Source organism: Bos indicus x Bos taurus, chromosome 18, assembly GCF_003369695.1.
Source record: "Bos indicus x Bos taurus breed Angus x Brahman F1 hybrid chromosome 18, Bos_hybrid_MaternalHap_v2.0, whole genome shotgun sequence".
In the NCBI taxonomy this organism is placed as follows: Eukaryota; Metazoa; Chordata; class Mammalia; order Artiodactyla; family Bovidae; genus Bos; species Bos indicus x Bos taurus.
Window position 1 is genome coordinate 30,162,389 of NC_040093.1, and position 16,430 is coordinate 30,178,818.

The 16,430-nt window shown below is 42.2% G+C and overlaps 1 protein-coding gene and 1 non-coding gene across 3 annotated transcripts in view; both read right to left on the reverse strand.

Annotated features, from left to right (window-relative positions):
* PRMT7 (protein arginine methyltransferase 7) overlaps positions 1–16,422 on the reverse strand; it is a 41,200-nt gene extending 24,778 nt beyond the window's left edge. Inside the window, exons 1-4 of one of the 2 annotated variants that reach the window (XM_027516169.1) lie at positions 16,315–16,422; positions 12,690–12,867; positions 9,883–9,919; positions 4,484–4,633 (exon numbers count right to left, since the gene is read on the reverse strand). In XM_027516169.1, the coding sequence (XP_027371970.1) occupies positions 4,484–4,633; positions 9,883–9,919; positions 12,690–12,784 (282 nt within the window). In that variant the 5' untranslated portion in view covers positions 12,785–12,867; positions 16,315–16,422. Of the gene's footprint in view, positions 1–4,483; positions 4,634–9,882; positions 9,920–12,689; positions 12,868–16,212; positions 16,278–16,314 lie in introns of those variants that run through there. The other variant, XM_027516170.1, reaches the window with a different exon arrangement.
* Positions 7,151–7,278, reverse strand: LOC113876863. The gene has a single exon (XR_003506601.1). It is a non-coding gene; the product is annotated as a small nucleolar RNA SNORA19 (small nucleolar RNA).
* Positions 16,423–16,430: the final 8 nt, after the last annotated feature.

The window sequence follows — 16,430 nt, forward strand, 5'->3', positions numbered from 1 at the left end:
GGCAATTTGATCTCTGGTTCCTCTGGCTTTTCTAAATCCAGCTTGAACATCTGGAAGTTCTCGGTTCACATACTGTTGAAACCTGGCTTGGAAAATTTTGAGCATTACTTTGCTAGAGTGTGAGATGAGTGCAATTGTGTGGTAGTCTGAACATTCTTTGGCATTGCCATTCTTTGGGAATGGAATGAAAACTGACCTTTTCCAGTCCTGTGGCCACTGCTGAGTTTTCCAAATTTGCTGGCATATGGAGTGCAGTACTTTCACAGCATCATCTTTTAGGGTTTGAAATAACGCAACTGGAATTCCATCACCTCCACTAGCTTTGCTCATAGTGACACTTCCTGCTGCTGCTGCGTCACTTCAGTCACGTCCGACTCTGTGCAACCCCATAGACGGCAGCCCACCAGGCTCCCCCGTCCCTGGGATTCTCCAGGCAAAAACATTGGAGTGGGTTGCCATTTCCTTCTTCCAATGCGTGAAAGTGAAAAGTGAAAGTGAAGTCGCTCAGTCATATCCGATTCTTCGCGAGCCCATGGGCTGCAGCCTACCAGGCTCCTCCATCCATGGGATTTTCCAGGCAAGAGTACTGGAGTGGGGTGCCATTGCCTTCTGTTTGGCTCTAGGTGGATGATCACGCCATTGTGGTCATCTGGGTCATGAAGATCTTTTTTGCATAGTTCTTCTATGTATTCTTGCCACCTCTTCTTAATATCTTCTGCTTCTGTTAGGTCCATACCATTTCTGTCCTTTATCGAGCCCATCTTTGCATGAAATGTTCCCTTGGTATCTCTGATTTTCTTGAAGAGATCTCTAGTCTTTCATATTCTATTGTTTTCCTCTATTTCTTTGCATTGTTCACTTAGGAAGGTTTTCTTATCTCTCCTTGCTATTCTTTGGAACTCTGTATTCAGATGGGTATATCTTTCCTTTTCTCCTTTGCCTTTTATGTCTCTTCTCAGCTATTTTTTTTTTTTTCTTCTCAGCTATTTTTAAGGCCTCCTCAGACAACTATTTGGCCTTTTTGAATTTTAGAAATGATTTTGATTCTAGAAAATGATAAAGTGACCAGTCATAATGACAAGATTTCCATTTTTTTCTAAGACCTTTTCTGTATCCACCTATATTTTCTGCCACAAAAGCATATTTCTATTACAATCAAGAGGAAAATACTATATACTTCTACAAAAAATATGTGCTCGGGTAGGGGGAAAAAAACTTTCACAATCTGTTTCAAATTATTTCAAGGCTCTAGTTTGATGGTTTTGATGTCGTTGGAGGGCCTCAGACCCTCAATTCTCACCAATCAGTCTGCCTCCACCCCAAAAGTATCACGTGCTCTTACCACCCTCTCAGCCCTCCTGCCCCTTCATTCATCTCCTCTGCTGACCCTGCAGAGTCTGTCCTTCACAGCCTCTTCCTCAGCCACCAAGAACTCAAGAACTTACCTCAAACAGTATCGAATGAACCCTGAAGCTGATTTCTCAACATCATCATCCTGTGTTCTCCCCTAGCCCTCAAATCGGTTTGCAGAACTAATCTTCTTTCAAGGGATGTACTGTCTGGTCTAAGAGCAAGTGAATCTTTCTTGCCAGGTAAATGAAATAAATTAAACAGCATTTAACTTTATTTTGGCCAATGATATATCCAAGGAGAGGTTTGCTAGAGATTCCTGGGAATGTTCTTTTTGCCCTTAAAAAGGAGAAAGAAAATGAGGAAGCCAGGATCATGCTTGGTTTTCAAGTCATTGTGCCACAGAAGTCACTGTAACCAACACATCTTCCCCAAGATTCCTTCCTTTTCAAATGTACTAAAAGAGTAGCCTGCAGACAATGCCTGTAATTTCTTATATTCCATCCAATCCTCAACCTTACTCTCCTGAAAATATTGCCTAAAGGGGGTCACCAATAACCCTCTTAGCTGCCAACCCATAGCTTTCTCAGCCCCCATTCTGCTTAATTTCCATACCTGTAGTAATACAGTAGCCACATGTAGTTATTTAGATGTAAATGGATTAAAATGGAGTAATATTTTAAAATTTCAGCTCCTCAGGCCTAGGAAGAGCTGTTCTCCTAGTCACATTTCAAGTACTTAGCAGCCACATGTGGCTAGGGACCATGATACGGGACAGCACAGTCATAGATTTTCACCATCACAAAGTTCTAATAGACAGTGCTGCTCTAGTAACATCCACACTTGCTGATCACTCCCTCTTTCTCATGACTTCCACGCCATCTGCACCTGCCTTCTAGGGTCTTTTCACTTCTGACTGGACTTGACTTCATGGCCACTCTTGTTCACTCAGCCCCCTGAACACATCCTGCCTTTGCTTTTTTCAGTCTACTCTCTCCCTGGACAACCCCCTACACTGCCAGCTTTACTTGTCGTATCTTTAGCAAGTGAGTCCCAAATCCACTGTACACGTCACCCTCAAAAGGTTCAGACTCCCGTCTCTAGGGACCATCAGGTTCTCTCTCACTCATTCTTCTGGACCTGTCTTTCCTGTTGCCATGCAGTTCAAGCGGAGCTGCAAACCACAGGGCAGTCCAAAGACAGGAAGACCAAAGAATCAACCAGGTAGTCATTAGAGCAAAAACTGGGAGGCCACCATAAAGATCTGAAGAGTCAAATGGAAGAGGTCTGACAGTCACAAGCCAGAACAGCAAGAGATTAGAAATCCAGGTCAAGTGAGATGGAAATATGGAAAAACCTAAGAAAACAGTTCTACCAATACTATCAAAAAGTATGTTCTCATCCTATGTTTTTCATTAGCAGTCCACAAAGGTACTGGCTCCTGCCCCAACAGCTGTCTCATATGTAACATGTCCAAAATGAAATGCAGGGTCTTTCCCACAAAATAAGTTACTGGAAAGAGGGACTCCTCTTATCATCAATGGCATCCCTGCCTCCACCCTAGACACCCACACTAGCACTCTCTCTCACACACACATACACCATCCTATCAAAGCTACCAGTGTGGAGTGAGCACCAAATTAGGAACCAAAAGACCAAGATCCAGGTCTAGCCCTCCTACTTATTAAATGTGGGACTTAAGACTTTAACCTGTGTCTTGGCTTCTTCATTTATGAAGATAAAATCTACTTGAGGCTATCAAGGCAACTATCTTCAAATGCTGATTTCTCTGTATCAGCTCAGAGCCTTGATGACGCCTCCAAAGGCAAAGAATGACCCTTAATCATTTTAATGAAATCCTGAGACAAGTGTACAGAATTGTACATGCACACACTCACAACCTTACCACTACCGTTGGACTATCCAGAAACTTGAAGCCCATTAACACCTAACTCACAATTAAAGTCTTTAATGTGACACTCAGGTCTTCCAGAGTCTGGCTACAATCTACCTTTCTGGGTTTTTCTACCATGACATCATTTGCCACAACTCTGGACAACACTGTTCCAAACACACCACGGTATTCCCTCAGCCTAAACTGTCACCCTTCTAGACTATGTGCTTGAGGGCCACCCTGTAGACATGGGGGTAGGAGGCAGGTGCTGGAAGGAGTCTAGGCAGAGCACCCTAGAGTGTTGACCTCTATATTTTACGGGAGAAAGCAAAAAACTTCTGTTTAAGCCACTGTTATTTTGGGACTTTGTCATCTGCAACTTAATCACAATATAAAACAACTTTTGTAGGGCAAAATACACCAAAATTTTAACACTGGTTAGTCATCTATTGAGTCAATACACTTCTTCATATTTACCAAATTTCCTATAGTGGTATGTATTATTCACATTGCACGCACAGATGCATGTGTGCTAAGCTGTTTCAGTCTCGTCTGACTCCTTGAAACCCTATGGACTATAGCCCACCAAGCTCCTTTGTCCATGGGATTCTCCAGGCAAGAATACTGGAATGGGTTGCCATACCCTCCCTCCAGCTCTAGAGTATCTCTGATCAAGGAATCCAACCTGCATCTCTTGCATCTCCTGCATTGGCAGGCGGGTTCTTTACCACTAATGCTACCTGGGAAGCTTATTATTTGCATTACCAGAAAAATAATTTTGTTTAATATTTTATTAAAGGAGTGAAATGGCAGATTGCCAAACTACGGGTAAATGCAGTAAGATAGCTAGCTCTGTCAGGACATTTAAGGTAGTAGATCTCAACCTTGATGCACTTTAAAAAATCCCAATGCTCAGGCCACATCCCAGAACTATTAATTAAAATCGGGGGCGGGGGCGTGCAGGACAACAACTGATTAGGCATTAGAATTTTTTAAAAGCTCCTCAGTGATTCTGATGTTCAGTCAAGGCTGAGAATCACTGTTTTCAGAGAAGAAAATGAGCTCCTGGAGGAAAGAATGGTGTCTGATTCATCTCTGTGTCCTCAGAACCTGGCGCTGTGCTTGGCATGGAGCGAACACTCCATGTATGTCTGTGAAGAAATGGACCGGGAGAGTGCAAGGCACACAAGAAACTTTCCACACAGGACAGAGAACATACACATGAAGAGTGTGGCTCACCTCAATGGCATAGCAGAAGTCGGCACCAGCCGTGACCGCCATCATTGACAAGAGTCCTGTGCCAGTGCCAATGTCAAGAACCAAGGCCTTCTGTCCTCTGTCCTTCACCCGGCTCACAGCAGCCCGGATGCCCTGGTAGTATTTCATATTCTAAGAGAAAGGGAGAAACAACTGTTACTTCATACCAGTTATTGTAAGTGTTTTGTGAAGTTCTAGAGTCACAGTTGGCAGCAGCAGAGTGAAGTCCCAACCCTGTGGCCTCTGTGGCTTGCACTGGTTGAGTTGAACAGGCCTCCCGAGGCTCCAGGAGCACTGGGTCAGCCTCTTAAAATTTATAAAGTAATTGTGTCTCCCCTCCACACCCACTCTTCCATAATCTGCTTAGAGATGCTGAGGCTCACGCTCTGCAAACCACACTCTCCTCTTTCCAGCTTTTAGACGACTGGACAACACAGGAACTAGAGGATGGAGAAAGCTTGTTCCTTCCCACATGTGCACTCCTTCAGGCCCTTCAGAGCTAGGAGCAGCACTCAAGTAGCAATTCCCTTCAGAGATCTGAGCATCAGCTCCACAGGACCTCTCCTCCACACGTCTAGGTTCTGGGAACTCCAGTCTTCTCCCTTTGTGTCCCCAGGTAAAGGAACTGCTTCCTGCAATTACTACCACAAGGTTACCCTGGTGCTTCCCAGTCCTCCCATACCTCTGTAACCAATTCCTTCTCTTGAAACAGATGCATATGCTTGTGTGCCCAGTGGTGTCTGACTCTTTGCAACCCCATGGACTGTAGGCCACCAGACTCCTCTGTTCATGGAATTTTCTAGGTAAGAACACTGGAGTGGGTTGCCATTTCCTCCTCCAGGGTATCTTCAAGACTCAAGGATTGAACTCATGTCTCCTGCATTGGCATGGGGATTCTTTACCACTAAGCCACCAGGGGAGCCCACTGAAACATATAATGTGGCTTTTGGTTTCCTCACTAGGCTCTTAATTCATACAGCTTCCTGGGCTAAAAAATATTTTCTTCTCAGGAAATTGTTTCTTTGTTTTTAGTTCAAGTCCTTAGTAATTTAATCATATATATCTATATCTATATATTTTTTTTCCTCTGTAACACTTTGGCTAATTAAGTACCTGGCCCTAGGATCTCACAGGCTGTGTGGTACAGCCAAAAAAAAAAAAAAAAAAGAATAGTACTATATTTCAAAATAGCAACACTGAACTCTAAAAGCAAATGGAGTGATAATGTCAAAATTATGAAGTGAAGTGATTTCCAAACTAGAATCCAGCCCTTAGTGTGAGGACAGAATAAAGACGTTTTCGGATAAGCCAAGCCTCAAAAACCTTACTCCCCATGAACCCTCTCAGAGTAATGTGATAAAGGATGAGCTTCACTAAAGAGGGAAGGAACCAAAGAGGAACACAAGGAGACCCAGGAAACGGAGGACTCAATACAAAAAGAGGAGCAAAGGAGATCTGCAGACAACAAGAATTGCAGGTCTAGAACGCACCTAGTCCAGACTGAGGCCGGGGAAAATGACCCAGGAACAATCTCTAAGATGAAACTGACAGAACAGCCGACTGTTTTGACTTTCCTTTGGAAAGAAATTTTAGACTACGGGGAGAAAGTATGGGCATAAAAGGATGACTACATAAAACATAAAGCAAAAATAAGTTAATTATTAACAAAGAATAATGCAAGAAAGGAACAGCAATCAAAATTATCACATAGCTCAACTGTGAACAGTGTTTACACATGCCTAATAAAGTCAACATGATTTTAACTAACACACATTTATATAAGCGCTTACTTCGTCACAAAAGGGGGTATTATTGCTATCCCTATTTTACAGATGAGAAAACAGAGGCATAAAGAATTTAAGTGACTTGCCTACTGAAACACTGAGTATTAATTTTGCAAAAACTATAACTGTGCTGGGAGGAAAGGAGAACGAGTGGGAAGGAGGAGCTGAAAGAATATCAGATTCTTAGCTCTTACAGTGGGAAGTCAGTAGATAATAGTTATTTAGGTCTGGAAGTAAACATAAAACAAACAGTTCAAAGAGAAGAAAGGAGGTTGCCTCTGAGTGTAAGCATAAAAATGTTTTGTCTGGGGGAAATGATACACCAGGGGACTGTTACTTCACCGTAAGCCTCACAGAAATATTTGACTCCTAAAGTAATTGCATTTTTGTCTTGGATAAAATCAGTATGGCATTTTATGTTACGTGCTTTTTATGGCAAAGAAAGAAAAAAAGTTAAAATAAATCAGGATGGCAACCGATAGAATTGTTGAACTAGGAAAATGAACATCAAATACACTATTTCCACAAAAAGCAGGACGGTGCAGATTTCTCTGTGCAGCTGTGGCTGTGGGGTAATGGAAAGAGAGCAGGTCTAGGAGCTGGTTCGGGAGCTTCAGTTCAGTCTGCGAGCCAATCACCTGAGAACCCTCATCAGCAGCATCCTCAACAGGAAACAGGGTTGGAATACGTGCCAAATAAATAACATCCATTAAATGAGCTATCACTTTTAATTTTTTTAATTTAAAAAAGTTGTATTTTCTATACAACAAATACTAAAATACCTGCAATACTTTTTCAATTTTCTTAACATACAAAACCATCACACAATGCAAAAAAATACAAAATGTAACTTGAAGTTATTGACTATTGTCTGAAGGTGACTGACAGCAATGACTAAATTAGTCATGCTGCTAATTTACCTCCACATGTTTATTTAGCACATCAGAAATATCTTTTCTCTGACATAAAGAAAAAAGACAATGAAATGTGCACAGCGATCACTTTTTAATTATCCAACTTTGAAGTTACTACTGCTGCTGCTGCTGCTAAGTCGATTCAGTCGTGTCCAACTCTGTGCGACCCCATGGACGGCAGCCCACCAGGACCCCCCACCCCCGTCCCTGGGATTCTCCAGGCAAGAACACTGGAGTGGGTTGCCATTTCCTTCTCCAATGCATGAAAGTGAAAAGTGAAAGTGAAGTCGCTCAGTCGTGTCCGACTCCTAGTGACCCCATGGACTGCAGCCTACCAGGCTCCTCCATCCACGGGATTTTCCAGGCAAGGGTACTGGAATGGGGTGCCATTGCCTGGAGCTTCTTAAAAGACAACTGGCAGTATCCATAAAGAGTCCTATGTGAGTTCATAATCCTAGACTACACTAAAGATGATATTTGGATGGCAAATAAGCACATAAAATGATGTTTGACACTATTAGTCATTAGAAAAAATAATTTCATGTGCTTATTTGCCTTCCAAATATATTAAAACTACAAAGTTAAATAATGTACATTCAACATATAGACCCAGCAATTCTACTCTGATATATTTATATGAAAGAAATGAAAACATGTCCACACAAAGACTTACATGTGAATGTTCAAAGCAGGACTATTCAAAACAGCCAAAAACTGGAAACGATTCAAATGTCTATCAACTGGTAAATGGATAAAATACAGTTTATCCATATAATGGAGTATTACTCAGCAATACAAAGGAATGGATACTAATACCCTCAACATGAATGACCCTCAAATGATGAATGAAGGAAAAAAGACACATAGACTACATATTATATGATTTCATTAAGATGAAATTTCCAAAAAAGGCAAAAACTATACAGACAGAAAAATCTATCAGTGGTTGCCTTGTGGGAGGGGGGTGCAACCAGAAGGTTGAGTACCAGGATTGATTTTATGGGATAATAGAAGTGTTTTAAAACAACAACAAAATGTAAGGAACGATACAAAAGTACAGAGAAACATGTTTTTCTTGACTGTCACTAACCAGCAACTTCTGACTCCATTTCCTCACGTATAGAACTGGGAAGGGGAGAATAGAAGTTAAGAGTTAAATAATGAAGACCCAGGAATGTTCCATCAAGGAATTTGAAGTCTACCTCAAAGGCAGCAAGAGGACACTGAAGGGTTTTAGGGCTGCTGTACAGAGGAAGACGGAGAAGGCAATGGCACCCCACTCCAGTACTCTTGCCTGGAAAATCCCATGGATGGAGGAGCCTGGTAGGCTGCAGTCCATGGGGTCACTAAGAGTCGGGCACGACTGAGCGACTTCACTTTCACTTTTCACTTTCATGCACTGGAGAAGGAAATGGCAACCCATTCCAGTGTTCTTGCCTACAGAATCCCAGGGACAGGGGAGCCTCATGGGCTGCCGTCTATGGGGTCGCACAGAGTTGGACACAACTGAAGCGACTTAGCAGCAGCAGCACAGAGGAAGGAAAAGAGGGGCCGACACCAGTCAATGAGTGCTGAGCAGGCAGTGGGGTTGAAAGAACAATAGAATTTGGTGGTCAATCAACTATAGGCTTAGATAAGGGAAAGACATCATCTTTCTGGCTTGGCTGACCGGATGGACGACACCACCATTTGTCCAAATCCTCTGGAAGCTGAGTCAAAAAGGACTCTCTCTAGAGATGACACTAAAAATCAGAGAGGCTCACAGGCCCATGAGTCCAACAAGAAGTCAAGAACGTTAAACTACAGAGGATTAGTCAAAAGCCAACAATGTTTGTTCTCCATTCTGTAATTCCTCAGCAGATCAGCAAAGGCACTTGGATATTTGACAAAAATGAGGGAGGCACTTAGCCCCTGTGGTGTAGTCTGAACACTAATGGTGCTTAAGGAGGCCCTTCTGTCACAGTGTTGCCAAGAAGCAGGCAGTTAATCCGGGCTGGGTGAAAGAGACACTGCCACCAACACAGCCTCATGACCAGCCCTACCATGTGCCCTGATCCTTCTGCCAAGCACTGCTCAGTTTTTAAGCCTGGCCCTGCATCCCTCTCCTTCAAGCCTCCCAATTTCTGAACGATCTGGATGAGGCTGACTAGTTAAGCACTCTGGGAGACTAGGAAATCCTGGGTTGCTAACCATGATAAGACCAGAATTATAACATAATTCAAACAAAGAGAACTCAGATGAAACAAAAATGAAAGAGAAAAGCTGAAATGTAATTCTGCAGTGAAAGCCAAATATACTTTACAAAATACAGTCTGCAGTGACCTCTAGAGATTCTATTTTAAAATTACAAAGTAACTATTCCAGGTAAAACTGTATTTTGTATCCAGAGATTATGGAAATCAGCTAGTATGGCCCACTCATTATAAATTCTAATAAGTGAGGTCTGCAGAGGTCTCATGTTTTCTCCAAGGTCATGCTCAAGTCAGTAATAGAGGAGCAAGAAGGACCCAGACTCCTTCTTTCCCAAGCAGTGCACCCTACTGCTGCCTCTCTGCGTCATTCTAACAGCGTGCCTCTGGGGGCAGTTTTTAACCACATAGTGGAAGGTTTCAAACACCACTTTAAGATAACAGTTTCAAAAAGATAAATAAATAAATAAATAACAGTTTCCTTTTACACTTACCCTATCTTTGTCATGCAACATATCAGCATAGGATGACCTAAAAAAAATAAAAAGACAAGTTAGAAACCTCTGCTAATAATGATAAACATCAACGTATGAGAATATACACATACATAAATGCATTCCTACATCAGACAGAACAAACATCCTGGTCCATTTTAAACTATTTTAACAGAGCTATAAGCTGTCATTCTCTCATACTGTAGCAAAAAAAAAATCTTAGCAAAACATGTTTATTTTTAGTAAAGAATCTTGGATTGAAACTCCTGTGATAGTTGGCCCTGTCACAGTAATTCCACAGTCCTAGCATACTGATCATGTTATACATCATATAATTTTTTTCCTCAGGAACAACTCAGATGTGTCTAACACTTCACGTAGTCTTACATATATTTGTATACAGGGATAACCACAGATGGAAGGAACACCAAGGAGAACAATCAGGGAAAGAGAATCTATATGCCTGCTGTGTATATGAAGGCACTTTCCCTTATGTCATCAGGGACAACTAAGAAGAGCTCATCAAACTACAGAGAAGAGGGCTGCTTATCTGTATGTTCTACCATAATAATACACAAATCTGAAAAATCTCTGGCAGGGTTAGGAGAATCCACAGAACTCAGCAGATTCAACCCAAAGATGCTTTCTGAGAGTTCCAGGTGAGAATTAAGGCACTCTCAAGAAAGAGAGGGCCTCCAGCTTCCGATCAACATCAGAATTAATGGAGAGCTTTTTTTTTAACATGTGGCTTCCCACAATACACGCAAAGAACTTCTGATCCAGAAGATGGAGCTGGAGTTTGGAAATCTGCACTTGAACTGGTGCTCCAGGCAAGTGTGACACAGGCACTTCATACTCCACATTTTGAGGAGCACTGCACCAAAAGCAAACAGTTCTGCTGCTTCTTTTTTTAAATGACATACCAAGGTTTTTAACATGTGAACCTACCTATGAGTGTTTAGTTGAAATCTGGTCCTTTCTACTTTCCTTCACCTCAAAAGGGACATTTTCACACCTGATCTTCCCTGCCTCATCACCCACCCACTCCTCCCACTCCACTGACATCACTCTCCCTAAGCACCACCAGCTCATTCCCATCACTTAACAGCTAAGATTTCTCTGACCCTGCTAGACACTCCCCTTTCTGAAATGTTCTCTTCCTTTCTACTCTCTGGCCATCCCCTGCTTGTTGTCTTGCCTCACCAGATATTCCAGGATTCTTTCTTCAGCCCTCTACCTTTCTTATCCCACACGATCTCTGAAAGCCTGCAATCTCTTCCAGCTTCAACTCTCACTAATAACTGCAAACTGTCCAGATCCATAATTTATCTGCCCACTGGCATTTCCATCTGGATGGCCAAACCCAGACACTAATCTTCATCTCCCAACAACATTCATTCCTCCTGTGTTCTCCTTGGGATGGAACTGTTTTCCATCCACTTACTCAAATCAGAAATCTTGGTGCTTCTTGAATTTTCTCTCTCTTTCCATCACTGCACCCAAGAGTTACCAAACTTAGGCTCCCTCAAAGCTTTCTCCTCCTCTCTCCACCTCTGCTGTCTCAGCCATGGGGCTGCGATATCTACCCAAATGCCCACAAGTGTTTGCTCTTTCCACACTGCTCTCAGGGAATGTTCCAAAATGCAACCTCATCTATTTTCTTCCCTATTTAACATCTCAATCACTCAGAAAATAACATCCAAAATACTTGGAAAGTAATGTATTTGAGCTCTTATTTTGTACCAAACATTGTACTTCATTCAATCATCAAACGATGGTAAGAAAAAGGTATCATACTATGGGATACATGTTATTATACTGAGGCATGTACTGTTATACTGTACACGGGGCACATATTACTACTTCGAGGCTAAGAGAAGTTTAGAAGCTTGGCCAATGTCACAGACTTAAGTGGCAAAGCTAGAACTTAAGAGAACTGTGCTCCTCTTCCAGCATTTTGCTCCCACCAACTACAACGTGACGCCACCCACCTTTTCAGCAGCCTCCCTCACCACAGCGCTACTTTTTCACCACACTCCAGTCACAGTGACCTGCTAGTCATTCCCCAAACTAGCTCATCTGCAAGTCTGCACATAATCCCTGCTGCCTGGAAAGCAATCACTCTCTCTTTAGATTTGAGAAATCATTCAAATTATCACTCTCCCAGCAGAGCTGGTTCTTGATGCTTCCATGCACTTTTGTGCCCATTTCCACTGATCTTCATCTCATGGTGTCATAATTTTTTATATATCTGTCTCTTCCACAAATCTGCATGTTCTTTGAGAACCAGAACCTGATCTTCTTCATTTTGGTATTCACAGCCTTCACACAGTGTTGTATACACTTAATGATTGCTTAATAACAGTAACTCACTGACATACTTTTAAACATCCCTCCAAAGGAAAAAAAATAATTCACTTTCCCCCATGTTTTCCATTAAAGAGAATTTAACCATATGATAAATGTGTCATCATTTCAGTGACTCAATAATTAACTTTCATAAGTTCGTCTATTGCTGTTACTACTACTGAACCCTGGGTCCTCTTTGGTCCACTAGACAAATCCTCTGGGGCTCTGATATGGCTGCTACACAACGTCTGACTCTCCACACAGGTATGACTTTGTGGAACTCCCACACAAACCTACCTAGCTGAGCAGACCTGCTGGTGAGCAACACTGCCCTGGTCAGAAGCACTTGGTGACAATCTTTTCCCCACTCAGACTGGATTCCAAGGAATCTGCTTTGAGATCAACGGCCCTACCCAGCTACAGTGAACTGTGGGGAAAAACAAAAAAACCCCCATTACCTTGCAATCTCCTGGTGGTAGTCATAATGCTCATCCTCCTCCAGCCACTCCACAGATCCTGTGGTCGGATTGGCCCGCCCACAGAAGACTTTCATGATGTCAATCAGCTTCTCAGCTTTAGCAGAGAAAAGCAGCCTTGCCAGTTGACTTCTTGTAGACAAGTCTGATCGTCAGAAATCTATTCAAATCATAATGCCCCAAAATACAGAGGGAAACGAATTTTTAAGACAAGGGGAAAAAAAAGAACTCATAAAATGGATGAAAATGTCAGAGACACTGAAAATATTAGTTCATCAGAATTTCGATCTTCCCATCAAGAGTTACTTAGTTTTATATTCAGCACACAACATCAAAAATCATTAAGACAAAAATTCAGAAAGCTATCTGGAAACTTCAGCAGGCCTCCATAGTTTCAATGGGGTCAAATGAGCCTCAGGGTTGCACCTGAGTACAGCCTCAGGTGAAGGCAGGTGAGAAGAGAAATAATGCAGAAGAAAGGCCTAGAAGGAAAAGGGAGAACACAGAGACTGCTGCTGCTAAGTCACTTCAGTCGTGTCCAACTCTGTGCGATCCCAGAGACGGCAGCCCACCAGGCTCCCCCGTCCCTGGGATTCTCTAGGCAAGAACACTGGAGTGGGTTGCCATTTCCTTCTCCAGTTCATGAAAGTGAAAAGTGAAAGTGAAGCAATAAAGGAGTATCAGCAATACTGTCTTAGAATAGTAAAATTTAGTTTAAGGAAATATGCAAAGAAATAGTAATTCAACTCACCTAAGTAAACCTCACCTGAGCAAATAAATCATAGCTAACATTCAACATGAACAATCCCCAAAATATAACACCAAGCCAAAGAATAAGCAAACCACAGAGTATACATGATTGTATTCATATGAAATTCATAATTATGCAACAGAGAATATAGTCTTCAGGGATCACACCGAAAGCATAACAGGGAATGATGATAGTGGTTACCTATAGGAATGAAGGGAAAAGGATGGAATCCACAAAGGCCTTCAAAATCAAAGGCCTTCACAGGAGACTTCAAAAGTAATAGTAATTGTTCTTTTTCTAATTATACTGTTTTTCTTAGTGCCTCACTATTATGTTATATTATTATGTTATTATATTACTGTTATGTCAGTTACTTCTTATCCACTCAGTATTGAATTTTAAAAGCAATTTTAACTTTCTTCATCTAAAAAAAAAAGGCTTCGAATAAATGAAATCTCACCAGATCAATGTCTTACATGGCCTGTTTCCTGCCAAAGATCTATTTCTGAGAGAGAAATCCCACAGCTCAAAATCTGAAGGTTCTTCTCAGCAAACATGGCCTCTCACAGTGCCCTCCCTCTTATTATTCAAAAAACAGTAAGTGTTCTACCTTTTCCTTCATTTCTTGATAAGCACTGATCCATCATCTGTAAACTTTAAAAAGAATGCCCACTCCGCAAGACCCTAAACATTTGTAAGGCATTTTACTGGCCAGAGTTACTGACTTTCTTCTGAAGTCATCTAAACTAAGTAAACACTGAATTCTTATACTAGAGGATGGGTAACAATCTTTTCTGAAAAGACTCAGTCACTAGCCTGGTTCAAAGTAGTCAATTAGTCCTTCAGCAAAACTCTACTTCAGTATATCTAGTCTCTAATTTAGTGGTTATCAAGCTTTCTGACAACCCCAGTAAGAAATATATTTTACCTTGAGACACAACACACACACGGAATATAAAGGTTCACAAAACAATTACTTAGTCTTCATGTAGGCAAGACCCTCTGATATAGTCCACTCTATTTAATTTTTATTTGTCATGCAGGTCATAATCCACTGAATTGTTTTAATAACTCACCAAAGGGTTTCAACCTACAGCTTGAAAAGCACTGCTAGAATCAGCTCTACATATCTCATAAGCTAATGTCATTAAAAGGGAGAGTATCTAGAACTACCATAATCTGTAATATGCTTCAGAAAACACTTCCAACAAATGCTGTAGTAGAAAGAAGTTTAAAAGATGGGTAGGATTTAGATGGGGGAAGGGAGGGAGAAAGTACTCCACCAGATTAGAGAGGCTTAAAAAATCATGCACAGTGAACTAATAAATTAACCTGAAGTTCCATTGAACAAGAAGTCAAACATGTTGATGGGGTCCATATTGTGGAGATTCCTAAAACCCTTATCCTCTGGTCCACATGTCATCAATCGTGAAGTCACTTAAAGGTTAAGGGGAAGTAAAGTATTGTAATTTATGGAATTCTCTTTTCATCTATGATGTTGCAGAGGCTGTAACTAGGACCACAGTGTCTTTTCAGAACTGTAGAGAAGTCACTGGTTTCATATAAATCTAAACAAATGCTTGAGGACAGAAACTATGTCCTGTAACCTCTCTGGGTGAACACTACGTATCTTCCACACATGAATCTCCTCATGTATTACTATGCCTTATCCTCTCTCCCAGAAGGAGCCCACAATCTAGATTCAGGATACTCTAATCTCCTCCTCATTCTCCAAGAGCTGTGTAATCACATGGTTATTTACAAGGAGAGGATGGAAATCAACTGCCAAGCCCTAATTGCTTTACTAGTCAGATTTCAGAGTAGACCTCTGGTTCAGTCACTCAAAATTTACCAGGCACCTTCTGTATGTCAGGTACTGTATTAGGACTGGAGGACTACCATAAAGAGAAAGGAGGTTCTTGTCCTCCAAGAATTTATAGATCCTAATAAAAGAGAGTAAATAAAATAATTACAGACTACTTGAGGGCAAGAAAGGAAATGCATAGGGTGCTATGAAAGAGAATAACAAAGTTATGAAAAGGTTCTCTGAGGAAAATAGCATCTAAATTGAGGCCTGAAAGATAAGCGGGGTTAAAAGCTATGATAGTGTAGTGCTCATATTTCAGGAATCCTTACCCCAACTTTTCCAAAAACAGGACGTAAAATGTCAAGAATTAGGTGCAGAGTTACAAAAGTCTGAGTGACTGAAGCACTTTGAGCAGAAGAAATGATAGGAGATTAGGCATGTGGGCTTCTGCAAACCGTTGTGCCATGCTGACTTTGGAAAGGTGTTTTGATTTTGTTCTAGGTACACTGAGAGCCACTCAACGGTTTTAAGCAAAGGAGTATCTACGGCGGGTGTCGCAAAGAGTCGGACACGACCGAGCGACTGAACAACAAACGGTGGGTGTACGCTTTTACAGGGACTCTCTGACCAATGTGTGGTAAACAGACTGGTTTCCAACTACTGAGAACACTGTGACTGGGAAAGACCTATGAACCAGGGGACCATGGACCAGTCAAGGGTGCGATAGCTGAAGCTCCGAAAGACTGACGTGCGGGTCTCTGTCGCTGAGAGGAGGCGCCAGGTACTCCCCGCGAAGGTGCTCAGTCACAAGCCAAACTAGAAGCAATTACCCGACTGAATGGCAGAGGCGGGGACCCCCTAGAAACCCGCACTACCGCCGTTCGGGAGCTCTGAGCCTCCCCATGCGGACTCTAGAAGTTCCTTCGGAGTCCCGAAGAGGTGTATACCTCAGTGTTCAAGTACGACCGAGGCCGTGGGCTGAGTACGTTTCTGGCTGCATTCGAGCCTTCAACCGCGACCCCACCTTCCCAACCCGTCCAGCGTCTCACCCGACGCGGGAACAGTTCCATTCACTTCTTCCGTCACCGCCATCTTGCCTCTACAGGCGTGGGAGGGCGGGACCTCCCTAGACTCTCTGAGTGTGCCGGGGGCGGGCCCGGAAGCG